Source organism: Solanum stenotomum, chromosome 7 (assembly GCF_019186545.1).
Source record: "Solanum stenotomum isolate F172 chromosome 7, ASM1918654v1, whole genome shotgun sequence".
In the NCBI taxonomy this organism is placed as follows: Eukaryota; Viridiplantae; Streptophyta; class Magnoliopsida; order Solanales; family Solanaceae; genus Solanum; species Solanum stenotomum.
In genome coordinates this window covers 17,402,634-17,418,354 of record NC_064288.1, presented here as the reverse complement: position 1 = coordinate 17,418,354, position 15,721 = coordinate 17,402,634, and the positions used below count along the sequence as shown (strand labels likewise).

The window sequence follows — 15,721 nt, the reverse complement described above, 5'->3', positions numbered from 1 at the left end:
CATAATCCAACATGAACTCTTATTACTGTTATACTTAGTAGCAATTCCCATCATCTTGAAGTCAAACATATCATTGGCATGACACCTTAAACCAAGTTATGCCAATCAAATACGAAGGACTAACTCAATCTTATATGCACTTTCTTACTAAAATCCTCAATTGCCTTCACACAAGTATACTCGTTAGGACTTCTTTTACCCATAAGCTTGGCATTTCAATATTGATCCACTCTCTTGGAGCTTACGGTGAAATCACCAGTCCTCATTTAGAAACCTAGGGATACACTTCACAACCTAACACATTAATACCGTAAGAAACATCCACCACTAAAATCTTCTTTATAAACAATGCTTTACCCAAACGTCTGTGGTAACAACTAGTTGGTTTCTCAAATGTGAATGCAACATCAAATCTTATTATATAAATATGTTATACAACTAATAGCTCTTTAAGTATTTAGTATTCACACTTGACAATCGACGTATTCGTTTCCATATACCACTAGTATCATATCGTGAAAGTCCGTTAGATCCACCACTAGAACACATCATACCTACTGAAAAGATCATACTCAAATAGCCCACACATTTCTATCCGTTGAATAACTGCAAAACATTATCAAATCCATTCCGTCTCTATCCCAAGAGATATGCATTTTTTCTTAGATCAGGTCTATAGCAAAAGTAACACACTCCTTAACTCTAACCAAGTAAGCATCGATACTATTGTGGTAGTCGTATGATGACCCTCTTTGATAAACACTTAATCTTTGAAATCTTGGTAGAGATTCTGACGTCAATTGGCGCAACATCATTCTCATCATTCGCTAAGTAATCCATACATGTTATGACAACTTTACTACCTGCATTTTCCAAAGTTGCAGTGTTCATTATCTAGCCATCTCTTTAATTATTCCACTTTGAATTGTCGAACAACTCTAGATATTGCCTATGCCACACAACTAATGTTCCCGTTTCTGGGTAACTAACCATAAAAAGATAACACGTTCATGAAGTCCCTCAAAACACTGTTCAACCTCATCATTTTTTTATCCTCAAAGTTCATCATCAAACCATAACCTCACACAATTTCTTTGAATCGCTGAACATTCCAAATCTGACCACTCATCCTTTAAGTATATCACTTCCACCTTAGTACCAGATCTAACATCCAAACCATACACGATACCAACTACTCACATGAGGAACAACGCACGAGTCACCACTATAAGTGAGAGTGAATGGAAAGAAGCAATAAGAATCAAGATCGGACCACGCACGATAGAGATTCAAAAAGTAAAGATTTTTCCTAAAGGTCACTGTAGCCTCTCAAAGATAAGCAGCAGACGTCTCTGCGTTGATCCTCGAGACTCTATAAGACTTGGCGTGTACACACGTGAAACCTATGAGACTATGGCTTTGATATCATTTTGTCACGACCCAAAAATGGACATGATGGCCCTCGTTTTATCCCACAGAGATAAATCAGCCTAAAACTCAACCATTACGATAAAGTGTGGAAACAAACTATAAATAAACATCTAATACTTTAATATAATGCGGAAATTCATAATCGACTTAAATATACCCCAAAACCTGATTATCATGTGTACAAGCTTCTAATGTGTTATAGCAAAATTGAAAGAAAATACCTGTTTCAAATGACATTATTTCTAGAAGAGAACAAGATCATAAATAAGGAGAAAGAGGGTCTGCTAAGATAACAAGCAGCTACCTCACAAACTTCCACAAGAAGTCTCAGACAAGAAGAGAAGAGAAAATATCACGAAGGTCCGGGCTAGTAACCTACAAAAACGTAGAAGCAAGGGGTGAGTACCAAACCACACGGTACTCAACAAGTAAGCTTCTAAACACAAGCTAAGGGAATAGAATACGGGTACTCCTTACCACCCCAATCAAACCTCCACAACTACAACTTGTATAAAACCAATCCAACCTAACAGTTCACAATTTACATAGCTCACAACTCAACAACAACACTCTAACAATTACATATCCTCAACAACAAACTCAATATTCATCAATCACAAGTTCCAAAAAAAGGTCACTCACAAGATCAACAACACACAAGGTCAAGTTCACTAATGATAAAAATGTCCAATGCAATGAAATGCAATGTCAAGTATATTATGCATGACTGACCTAACGATACACACCCGTTGTCCCTCAGTCCTAGACCTATGGAGGACATATTTGTCCATGCATCTGTTGCAGCGTGCGACATAACCCTCGATAATGAAATTCATTGCAGCGTGTGACACATTGCTCTATAATAGAATCCATCGCGGCATGCGACATGTCTCTCGATAATAGTATTATTCGTCTCGGCCCGTGACACGTCCCTCAAAATTGTACATCCTCTTTAATTCCTTATTCTTACTCAATTCACTTAACACTTATCACAACCATGTCTCAGAACCAATGCAAATGACATGTTCAAATAAATAATGAGGAGATGATCATTTTCATAATAATGCACAATTCACAAAACAACAATCGTGATACAACATCAACAATGAGTCAATAAGCCTTTCAAACCATTCTCAACACATCACACACCAACAATTAATCACATTGCCTTATATTACCCCCTTTTCATCATTAGAATTATTCAATGTGGACAAGTCGACCCATAACCAAGTCCCATTATTCCCCAACACATACAACAAGGAAATACATGATTCTATACACTTAACAAGGGTTTAAAAATCCACTTGCCTCAAACAATTGAGTAATTACTCCGGGACTTGAGTGTTCCTCTTTCGTTGGACTTCCAAATCAATACAATCTATTCAAATAAATAATCAAAATAATATTTCAAAACTAACAACACCCATATTACTATGTGTGTAGTCTAGACCCAAAAGCTCACTCAAATATGTAGTCAAGTTCCTAATCTTGATGTCAATTAACATGTCAACTCTCATATTCTCCAAATTTCAAGCCTAGAGTTAGGACTTAATTCCTTCAAATATCATAAATATAATTGTATTCATATAATACAATACATCTAATATTTAATTACCTATCTTTATATATCAAAACTTAAATCATAATGTGATAACCAAAAATATAAAATTCAATCCCGACTAAGTTTGAACTCAGTAACGCATTGCAAAAACAATTGTGAAAGAACCTAACCTAATTACATTGCTTTAATCACTATATATCCCTCCCACCAATGATTGGCTCTCATGGCCAATCATTAGGCCATCATTACCCATTGAAATTTAATATCCAAACATTATGTCATCACCTACCACGTAATTGACCAAATCAATTCAACCCATCCTAATATCAAATGGTCACTATATTAATTTATGACTCCAAATACTAACATGATGCACAAATTGAGAACCTGCACTTCGAAAGGATAATGATGTTGAGACTCCATTCCAATCAGTTCTTGCATGAAATTGGTGTTATTATTTATAACCTATTAAACCCTTTCTACTTAAATTTAATATATGGGTCAAGTGATTTAGGGATTTAAATAATTTACGGACTTAGTTGATTAGTCACAAACTAAATTAATTATCTAAAAATTATCCATTAATCAATTAACTATAGTTAAACGAATAGTTTAAAATTCTCAAATCAACTTCACTGACTGACTATAAATTACTCGGGGAAACTATCGGGAGGGGTAAAATGACAATTTTCTAAAAAATTCCAAAAATGACCTTTCAGGTCATTTTACTTTCATTAGACAACAATTATATGATATGTATGCGGCAGAAAAAAGGAGAATACTACAATTTCGCAAAGATAAGGTAGAAACTTAAAGAAATGAAGTATTTTTCACCGTATGTGTTGTTGTTCTTATAATAACATTAAATTATTCTACTATATATATATATATAAATTAAAGAATTGGTCAAGCTATTTTTCTTTAAAACTAATTTTTGATGTTATATTTTTAATCTCTATAACATTCTACTTATAACAGTGTTGTCATTCACTATAAAAGTACATTTTTTCGTAAAATTATCTATCTATGATACCCTTACTCAAATATTAATTGAGTAAAAATATTTTTTAAGAAATATATATTACGTATAAAGATAAAATATTAAAATATTAATGGTAATCGTTATTAGTATCATGCACACACTAAATTTCAAGCATGAATATTTAACAGAAAAATTGTACTTAAATGGTGTTCACTGTTTATGGTCATAACTTTAAAAGGAAAGGCTACTGGAGAACTTTTTATATTGACACTTTTTTTTCTATTTTGTTGGTTAACTTTGCTTACAAAATTGAGTGAAGTAAAAAATAATATTGCTAAAGAAATATCCCTTTCTCCCCATATTTAAACTTTGGATGTAATTTGAAATGTTTCAATGATATTTATTTATTTTGATCTCTAAAGACAAGTAACCCTTTGACAATCTGTATTAATAATTTAAAAGCACTTTTTCTATGCTCTTTCAGTTATAATCATTTACTAAAAAGATTTAATTTAGTAATATTCATTTTACAACATCATGTACTATATGATACGATCCACATGTGCAATGCACATGCCGTGAAACAATGTATGTGTATATATATAAATATATATTCAAGTAACTGAATTGTTGGAAAATTATTCGAACAAGTTTATCCATCGCTAACATTATAATGTTACATTAAAACATGGAAATCGTTCTCTTCTTTTCTTCCTAATCTATACTATCTTAAAAGCACGAACTTCCTAACTTTAATGTTAAATTACTATAATACTCCCAACTTAAGACACCCAACTCATTATATATTCTATATTTAATGTTATATTTATATACACTATATTATATTAAATGCAAACACATTTTCACATTGATGGGTAATGACTTTTCCGAAAGGTTGTGTCTTTTTTTTTATAGAGTTGTGACTTTTTCGATGAGTTATGACATTTCTGAAAAGTTGTGATTTTTCTGAAGGATTGTGACTTATCTGAAAAGACGTGATAAGCACCTTTTTCATACTATCCTTTGTTGTCTATAAATAGAGAAGGTTTCTCACACTTTTAAACTACGAATTTTGTAAGTTTTCTATTCTTCTACTTAAAACAAGAAAGATTGTGAGAGTTGTTCGATTATGCAATGACAATATATATTTTTGTGGGTAAATTAGATAGATCAACAAAAATTGATGAAAAAAGGAGAATGAAATAACTCAACTTCAAACGAGAAGAGTATCATGATAATTAATATACACACTCATTTTCATAGCCATAAAATATACTTTTGCAGCAACTCTTCCTTGACAAGAAGTTCAATGCTTGTTCGTTGCACAAACTACAACTTGGTGTTCAGAATCTGAAAAGTCTCGAACTGTTGGAGAAAGAGTATTTGATCAATAACTTTTTTGAAGAATCCAAACTACATTTAATAAGTACTCTTTCATTTTCAATTTATTTGTTGTACTTTTATTTTTATTCAGTTTTATATAGAATGTTCTTTTTTCCTTGGGGGTGAGGACACGTCTTTAAGACTACAAAGTTAAAAGACATTTTTATATATTCTACATATGATCCTTAAATTAAAAGTCTTCTTTATTTTTAAAATTTTCATATAAAATTAAAATTAGACCAATTTATATCTATCTTTTTTATTTTATCTATACTACCTTAAAAGAATGAATTAATAACTTAAATGTTAAATTATTAGAATACCCCCAACTTAAAACACCAAGTGAAGTATATCTTCTATATTTTATATTGTATTATATTTATTTATGTATATTATATTATATTAAAGGCATACAACTTTTCACATTGAAGGGTTGTGACATTTTCGAAGAGTTATAACTTTTCTGATGAGTTGTGACATTTGTGAAGGGTTGTGACTTTTCTATAGGGTTGCGACTTTTCCGAAGAGTTGTGACATTTTCGAAGGATTGCGACTTTTACAAAGAGTTATGACTTTTCCGATGAGTTCTGACCTTTCTGAAGGGTTGTGACTTCTTTTTTATAATGCACCACGAGCAATTTTTCATACACTACCCTTTGTTGGCTGTAAAAAGAGGGCCTTCATCAAATTTTTAAACTACATTTTAAAAAAATATTATTATTATTATTCTTAAAACACACAATTTAGTATATCTTCTATATTTTTATGATAAGAAACAATATGCACATACTAATACTACACATTTTAAACTATAAATGGAGGGGTTTCCTCACATTTTTAAACTACAGTTTTTTATGTTTTCTATTGTTCTCTTCTTAAAACCTCATGTTTGATTTACAAATGTTGACAATCTCAAAGTTCAGTGAAATTAGAACACTCCATAACATGAATGTTAAATTAATCTAATACTCCAACTAAAACATCCAATTTACTATATCTTCTATATTTGATATCAATATTAATTTATATTATATTATATTAAAAGTAAGAACATCTACAAAACAATAATAACAAAGTAATGCACTATATGGAAGGGAGTAGAAAGTTTATTTAAGAGGTGTAACTATGAGATTTAAAGAAAGACTAATTTTTTATTTAGCAATATTCATATTATTTTTAAAAATAGTGTGGTACATGGTTTGATTTTTAAAAACGTAGAACTTCACTTCATAAGCCAATGTGCAAAGTGTGCCCCACACATGTGATTCAATATGCGCCCAAGACTCGTCTAATGGCTTGACAGGTAAAGTGAGATTCCATGTGCAATCTGGATTTTAGACAAAATGATTGTACCATTAACTGTATGAATAGCATATATCTTTTGGCAATTCTAGTCATTAGCTTATCATCCCTTCTTTTTTTCTGGGAAGAAGTTAGGGATTATATATTACAATATCACTGCACAATAATGATCCGTAAACTATCATAATTGGACATCCCGAAAGAGCAAGAAGGAAAGGAAGCACACACTCTCACCTCTTACGTTGGTTATATCAAAGAAATAATTACAAATTTACAAGTAGAAAACTAAGCTTTTCTCTTTCGCAGTCTTCCCATATCAAAATCCATAAGCCTTGATGAGGACGCCATGGGAGAAGTTACTGACAGACCAATGGATTCGGGAATGTCCAGATCAACTCTCATAAAAGGGCCAGAGATTGCTCGTTTAATGTCAGTCTCACTCAACTGATGGGCTTCAGCTTTCACTTTGGCAATCTGAGTCATGTCAGTAAAGTAAATGAGTAGTATTTAAGCTGTCCGCCGGTCACATTCACAACCCTAGTTACTCAATAAGGTAAAAACCGCTAGCATTAAAAGGTGAAAGCTTTACCAGTTCAACATGGTGACTGGACAAACATGCGCTAGAAATCCTTTTTTGTAGATCCTCTACTTTCTTTGTTTGGTAATCAAGATTCTCCATTTCACTCCCTTTCTCACCCAGTTGCTGGTACATAGCTGCACAAGAAAAAAAGTAAAAATCGACCAACAAAAATTAGTTCAACGGACCAAGAGAAGGAATTTAAGATAAACTCGTCTTAAATCCAAATCAAGCCTTGCAAGAAGCTTGTGCTAGCAAATTACACTCTCTGTTGCCACATCTTAACAACATCGTCTTACCCTCAACAAGAGGACTGATGTACCACCACACAATTATATTAGTCAGTGGCGAAACTAGAAATTTTATTAAGGGTGTCCAAGTATTACATAAGCATAAATAAAATAAAATTGATGAATGAAAGCACTGAAAAATTTAAAATTGAACTACGTAATATTAATATTCCTATTTTAAAAATCAAACCACATAAGATTTAGCTTTAATATTTGTATTTAATTTATTATGAAATGAACAAACAAACCAAAAAAAGGGGGGAGGGGGAGGGGGGATTCAACTTAAAATGAAATCATTTTTACGTTTTAAGTTTTCACTGATCTCTGGTGACAACGACAATAACGAGACATGAATAATGAAAGCAAAATCAAATGTTGTCTTCTTTTGTTCGCTTTTAGCAGCGTTACTGAAATATTTTAGCAGAATCAAACTCATGGAAAATTCAATTGCCTACTAAGTTTTCGTTTTTATTAGATTTTTAAACTGTAGATTTCTAACTAAGAATTATTTTCATGTATAACATTTGAATTGATTCAAAAATAACAAATTTATGTACTATTATTTAGAAAGTAATTTAATTCAAGTTATTTAACTTAGAGTAATAATAAAGTAGGAGTTCTTTTAAAAATGATTATAAAAGCACAGTATGTGCAAGGATTCGAACCCACGCCAGCATTGTGGGCTTTACTGGAAAGCCTCAAACCACTGGGCCGCGCCACCTTGTTGTGTCAAGGGTGTCCAAAGTATTAAATTTAACCGCTTCAAGTTTCATTTTACTCATATATACGCCATAATTTTCCGGTGAAGGGTCTCCAATTGGACACCCTTAGGACAATGTAGCTCCACCACTGATATTAGTGAATCTCATGCAATATTCTTCTTGCAATATATTTTGCATAAAATGACAGGACTTGCACAATTTCTTTGACTTTGACATGTTCTCTAGTTCCATTAATTAGCACAATATCGTCATCAAATAGCATACACTATGTAACCTCATTTTGTGTAGTTGCTTAGCTCATCCAAATTTGACTAAACAAGTATGGGTTCGACACTAATCATTAGGTAATCCCACAGTTAAGGAAAATTCATTTTCATCTCCTACAATATTCGCACGCTAGTAACTACCACTTCATACATGTCCTTTATGAAATTTACTTAAATATAAATTCCTTTCTTCCCCAACACCCACCAAAGGACGTTTCATAGTACTTGATCATATGCTTTCTCTAGGTTGATCAACATAATGTGTAGTTCTTTCTTTATATCAAGAATATAGTCACTGTTGTAGATCTACCAGGCATATATTCAAACTAGTTCGTCACTCTTGTAGTGTTCCCAAGTCTACATTCCATCACTCTTTCTCAGACCTTCATAATAACTCATAAGTATAATACGACAGTTCGCACAACTTTAAATATCTCCTTTGTTTTTATAAATTGAAATCAGGGTATTCTTTTTCCACTCATTGGTATCCTACCATTTGTTATAACATTAAGGGGTCGTTTGGTTTGGGAACAAGTTATCCAAGGATTAGTTATCTTGGGGTTAGCTATCTTGGGATAACTTATCCCACCATGTATATAGGATAACTTATCCATCACTATGATATAAATGGTGGGATATGTTATCCCAAACATGACAACCACACAAGATGCAAAAATTTTATGCCATCACTATTTGTGTGTATCCCTCACACCAAACGACCCCTAAATAGCTTTGGAGAACCATCCAAGTCAAACCACTACAAGAAAATTTAATACCTCTATGGGGTTATCATCTGTAACACAGGCTTTGTTCTCATATTTTTCATGCTATTCTTTACTTGTGACAACCTTATTCTACAAGTGTTCCTATCTTGCACATCCATATCCAAAAGTTTTTTCTTGTGGTTTGAATTGAACAATTAATCAAAATGCCTCTTTATCACTCTCAGTCATGCTAGTTTAACATTTCTTCCCTTCTGCTTGTGTCCTTGGTTATTGTGAGAAATATAGGAAAAGAATATTATTGAATTGTTGTTGTGTCTACATTATTACATTGAGGCCCTATTTATAGACCCTAGAATACAATCCTTTACCAAGAAGGATACTATTTAGTATTCCTATTTCTATTTCTATTCCTATTCCTATTCTAATAGGATTGTATAAACCTATTCCTATTCTAACACTCCCTCTCAAGCTAGCGCATACAATTCATGTAGAGATATCTACAAGTTGATCACTCGACTTTACAAAATTGACAATCAATCTCAATGTGCTTGGTCTTATCATGAATTACTGAATTTGATGCATAATGCTAATAAGTGATAAAACTATAGTGTTGAACTTTCCAAAACAAACTTGCAAAGACTGTTTCAGACCATAGAATGACTCACATAATCGACATACAAGGCTACTAAACTCCCCCTGAGCAACAAAGTGCTCAAAATCTAGTATAAAGTATATGGATCATGTTGGAATCAATAGATGAGTCGATATTAAACAAGTCACCGAAAAATTGGTCGGAACATGCTCATATGCCGGAGTATTAGATTTGATGGCTAAAAGTGGTCACAATCTAAGAAATAAAATAATATGGGTAGGGTCGGAATGATGACACGACTCAACTGGAAAAATAGAAATTATATACGAAAGATTGGATTGACTGCACGATCCTATTGAAAAAGAGAAATAACATGAGTAGGGTTGGAATGATGGCACAACCCTACTGGAAAAAAAGAACTTATATGGGTAGGATTGGAATGATGGCACAACCCTACGCAAATCAGATTTGAGGAGTCACCGGAAAGACAAATGGAACTACGCAAATCAAAATTGAGGAGTCACCAAAAAGACACATGATGCTATGCAACTCAGATATGAGAAAGTAGTTCGAAAAAATCCACGGTACTACACAAATTAAATATGAAAAGTAGTCCGGAGAGATGCATGGTGCTACGCAAACCAAATCTGAAAAAAAGTAGTCACCGGAAAGATCGCACGGTGAGAGCAAATTAAATATGAAAAAGTAGTCACCGAAATGATGGCACAGTGCTACACAAATTAAATATGAAAAAAATAGTCACCGAAAAGATACACGGTGATCCAACTTTTGCTAACATAATTGTGGGCCAGACGAGCGGCATATATGAGTAATAGCCGGCAGCGGGAATTGAAATTAAAAAAAAAAAGGGAAAATATAAATAAAAGATTGTCTACACAAAGTTCAAAAAAATATTTTAAAAAATTAAAATACTGCAAAGTGAAATTTAAAAGAAGAACTGAAAGAAACCTCAAATGAGGCAAGCCAGGGCAAGGAGAAGTCATCGAGAAATGCTAAACAGGGCAAGGAAGGGTTGGTTATGGTTTGTCCTGCCCCTTTGCAGTACCCTTGTGACTTCAAGAAGAAGAAAAAAGGAAGTTATGTACACCAGAAAAGGAAAAAGTAGGAAATGAATGGAAATTCTAGACATGCATATCTCTTTTAGCTAGGGAGAAAAAAAGATGGGCTAAATTTGTTATAAAAGAATTTTCAAAAAGGCTGAATAAACAGGGTGAAGACAAAAAGTTGCATGAAGTGGAAAGCTTGACTTTTAGAAATATAGAACTATCTTCCCTGAACAAATACATGTGCAAACATATATATATTTGATACGTATTAAAGGATACCAAGAACTCGTTGCTTTGGCCATTCAAAAGAATAAACCAGAACAAAGCATGAGATATACGTAGGTGATGGCACATATACAACAGAAGAAGTAGGTCACATGAAATAAATGATCGAGAGTGTGAAACCTGTCAAATTTGATAATACCCAGATCTGAGTTGGAATATCATTAAGCTTCTTAGCTAATGTAAGAGAGGACCTCAAGATCTCCCTAGCTTGTACAGTGTCGCGGAGGGCAAGTCCTAGATTCCCCAATACAGTCAAATATTGTGAAACAAGTTGCAGATTCCCCAAAGTATTATGTGTTGTCTGCAAGCCAAACGCTAGTCGATTTCTGCGGTAAGGTAACAAATCAATAAGAATATAGCAACAGCAACTACTACAACTACAGTGCTACAATACAAAGCTAGTTGGTGTCGTCATACAAACCCACACTACCATCTCTTTATCCAAACACATTTTACTCCAATATAAATCAATTTGTGAATTTTCTAACAGTAAAGGTTTTCTAAATTTGATAGTAACATACAAATCTCTAGAAAAAGTAAAATGGATCCTATAAAAATATTAAGGGGAAGAGAGATTTAGAGAGCTAATGTCTTATCCCTTCCATGAAACTAAACTTGCATTGAACCTTGACACAAATGAGTTACAAGAATCACTTATTTATAGATGTCAAAATACTGAACAGAATATAGAAATATGTGAGCATATTTATTTTATTTTAGAGAATGGTAAACATTTTTGTATATTAAATATAGATCGACTCCGCTCAAAAGAGTGGAGGTCACCCATAATTACAAAAGAAAGAGCAGAAAAAGCACTCTTGGTCCTTTGTCTTCTCACAAGGAATCTAATACATTAAAAATTGATTCATGATCTTCTAGGTACATCCCTTTACACCAAAAATACAAAAAGAGCTAAACACTTCATTTCAACTTCTGTATATTACTAGTTTTTTTCTGCAAAACATATCTGGTTCCTATCCCCATATTATCCACCAAATGCAAGTTGGGACAAGCCTCAATCTCACTTTCTGACGGGATAGGTGGCGTTCACTACTCTAGCAAATTAAAATCTCAAGAATTCCTCTTGGCATAACCCATTGGAGTCTCCTCAGATTAGTGAATATCATCTATCACTGTGAAGTCAACTTGCAGTGTAAAAGAGATGATTTATGGTCTCTGCCTCCCCTCCAAACCTGTAGCATCTAGAACATAGTTGGTCTCCTGTATTGATTAGATTGTTTTGTGTCAGAACTGCCCCTTTTGCCAGCAACCATGTGTAATAAGCGACTTTGTGTGGAATTTTCACCTGCCAGATCGATTTCATGCCACACTCCATTCAAATTGTTAGCATAGTCATATTCCCTGTAAACTGATATAACAGTGAAAGCAATATGGTCTTCACGATTAAATGTCCCTTTGAATTGCTTCAAGGTGCTACATAATTCTGCTAGTCTCCTAACTTCACAGTCAAGCAACATTCTCCTCAAAGTAAGATTCCATTGTTGGTTGATCCATACTTCCTCTACTGTTGCTTCCTGCTGCTGGTTTATGCTGTGAATATCAGGATAGAGCACTTTCAGGTGTCTGTTCGTAGCAAGTTATCCTCCCGGAAGGATACCTCATGCCACTGCCTATCCTGAAACTGGTTTTTATTGTGAATTTTGGCCATAGTGTGATGACCCGCCACATTATCACACTACCTAACTGCTAATTGGCACATATTTTTCAGTGTATGATACTTTTATAGGAAGGAAACTAGCTCTTGGTGGAATATCTAAAGCTATACAAAGTTCCTTGGGAAAGCGCTAAATATTCACCAAAAAAACCTTCCAGATAACCATTGATCAAAATGGAAAATTTCACATTAGAAATGCAAAATTTAATCCAGTTGACCCGTTTATTACCAAACCCCACATCTCTAAGGACTTTTGACAAACACTACCAATTAACATGATCATAATCCTTTTCAATATCCAACTTACATAGTATCCCTGGTCTCCTTGTTTTTGTTCTGGAGTTAACTAGTTCATTGGCCAGCAAAACTGCATCCAGAATCTGTCTCCCTTTAAGAAAACCCATTTGTGCTCATCCACCAATTTTCCAAGGACTCTCTTCAATCTTTCAGTAATCCGCTTGGAAGTAATCTTGTAGACTCCCCCTATGAGACTGAGGCCTGAAATCCTTCAATTCTTCTGCACCATTCTTTTTGGGAATTAAAGCAATGCAAGTTGCATAGAAAGACTTCTCAAAGAGCTCAGGTTGGTGAAAGTTCTAAATGGTTGCCATTATGTCATCTTTGAAAATTTCCCAACATTCTTTGTAAAAACCCATTGTGAAACCATCCAAGCAAGTGCCTTATCAACAGCACAAACACTGATGACTGTAAAAACTTCAGCCTCTTGAGGAAGGTTTTTGCAGCCATTTTTTCTCCTCTTCATTGATTTTCTGGCCCCTGGATAATTGAAACGCCTCCCATGTTTCTGATTCTGTACATAAGTTTTTGTTGTAGTCCACCATAACTTTTTTTGTCTCTAAATCTTGAACCGCTTCGGCTTCATTTGTTTTCATTAAAATTTAGACGTCTGAATATAAATGCACATCTAAATAATTACGATGTTGTCTCTAGATCTGATCACTGATTGATTAAAACTGTTTGTTTTTCAACATATGAATGTACATAATCTATTTAAATGTACATAATAACTATACACTTCAAATAAAAATTAACTAAATACTAAAAAAGAATTAATAGAATACAATTATTATTTGATTAAAACAAATGGAACACGTATACTTGCTAGTGGTGATGGCAATAGTTATTGTTAGAGGCTAGTAATGGATGGTGGCAGTTGTGACGGTGGAGGTGGTTGGTGTTGTGGTGATGATCATAATGGTGGTAATTGGTAGTGGTGTTGGTGGTTGTAATGAAAAAGTTGGTTGATGTTAGTAGCAGCAGTGTTGATGGTGGTGGCTGAAGGATGTGAGGTGGTTGGTGATGTGTTTGTGGTAGTTGGCGGCGATACTAGTTATGATGATGGAGGTGACTGGTAGTAGAGATTGACCACAGTAGTGGTGGTGGCTTATAGTAGTGATGGAGGTGGTGGTGGCAACCACAAAGAATGTGTGGTGGTAGTTGACAGCATTGCTAGTTGTGATGGCAGATTTGTTGGTAGTACGAATTGACTATAGTGGTTGATAGTGATGGTGGAGGTGGTGGCGGCTACAGAGACAAAAATGGTGGTGAAATGGATATATTCATTAATGATGGAGGAGGTAAGTGTGGTAGCAACTGACAATAGTAGTTAACAACGGTGGTGATTGTGATGACAGAGGTGGTTGGTGGTAGACGACGGTAATGTTGGTTGACAATGGTGGTGGTGGTGGTGGTGGTGGTAGAGCTGGTTAGTGGTGGTGACCAATGATTATGGATAGAATGATAGTGAATATTATCCACACAATAATACCTTTTAATGATTTTAACACTATGTTCTAGTTCTTAATGATTAAGACCTAGTCAGGCCCATTAAGTGGTTAAATTTTAATGAAAACAAATGCACTTAATGATCTATTGTCTAAACCATTCAGATACAGACCTCCATTAATTGCAAACAAATGAGGCCTTCCTCTCCCACTTTTTAACCTGTCAATTGCATTATATCTCTTATAGGCAGTAGCCATTCACTGAAAAAATCTGGTATTTTTGTATCCTTGCTTAGACCACGATACCCTAGATTTCCGTCTCCAACTCGCTTCTTCATTTTTAGCAAGCACCTCCAGTTCTATAAAATTGTTGCACTGATCAACATGTCATCTTCATTTAAATCTGTCATCTTGAATCTAATCCAAATCAGCTATAAGTCATTCAAAAGACTATTTTTCTTGTTAACCAGAACCCCAAAATTTGATATACTCCATTCTTTGAGCTTATTATTCAGCAACCTTAACTTCTTGCCTAGCTTAAAGTCGAGACAGCCTTGCACCTCAAACTTGGAGAACCATTTCTGCACCTGTTCTTTAAAACCCTTCACCCCTAACCACCAATTCTCAAGTGTGAAATAAGACCTCTTTTGGATCCAATTCCCACACTCCAAAGGAATTGGAGTATGGTCAGAGTTAGCTCTACGCAACAAATTGTCTGATGTCACTAAAAGTTTTTTCCCATTCGCTAGTGTTGCAGCACTGTTATGATAACTCCCCTAAAACCATGTAATCTTTCCCCATTCAGATGAGGGCCAAGAAGTTCATGTCATCAATCCAGTCAGAATTCTCTCATAATATTTGTTATTCTTGTACTGTTTCTTCTTTCCCCCGTGTATCTGTGTATCTGTTGGTGTTGAAATTAAGGCTGGGCACCGGACCGGGTTGTACCGGTACCATTCCGGTTCGTTCCGGTCCAGAAGTATTCGGGACGGAATGGGACACCGTGAGCCGGTACACGGGACGGAACGGTATCACGATTTGATACCGGTGTACCGGTACCGGTATATCCCGGTTTATTCCGGTTCCGATTAATTTTATATATATATATATATATATAT

At 34.3% G+C, this 15,721-nt stretch overlaps 1 protein-coding gene across 1 annotated transcript in view; it reads right to left on the bottom strand.

Moving 5' to 3' along the window:
- Positions 1-6,689: 6,689 nt before the first annotated feature.
- LOC125871014 (sister chromatid cohesion protein SCC4) overlaps positions 6,690-15,721 on the bottom strand; it is a 52,900-nt gene continuing 43,868 nt past the window's right edge. The window contains exons 11-13 of the mRNA XM_049551591.1: positions 11,304-11,509; positions 7,249-7,373; positions 6,690-7,133 (exon numbers count right to left, since the gene is read on the bottom strand). Of these exons, the coding sequence (XP_049407548.1) occupies positions 6,945-7,133; positions 7,249-7,373; positions 11,304-11,509 (520 nt within the window). The 3' untranslated portion in view covers positions 6,690-6,944. The remainder of the gene's footprint in view (positions 7,134-7,248; positions 7,374-11,303; positions 11,510-15,721) is intronic.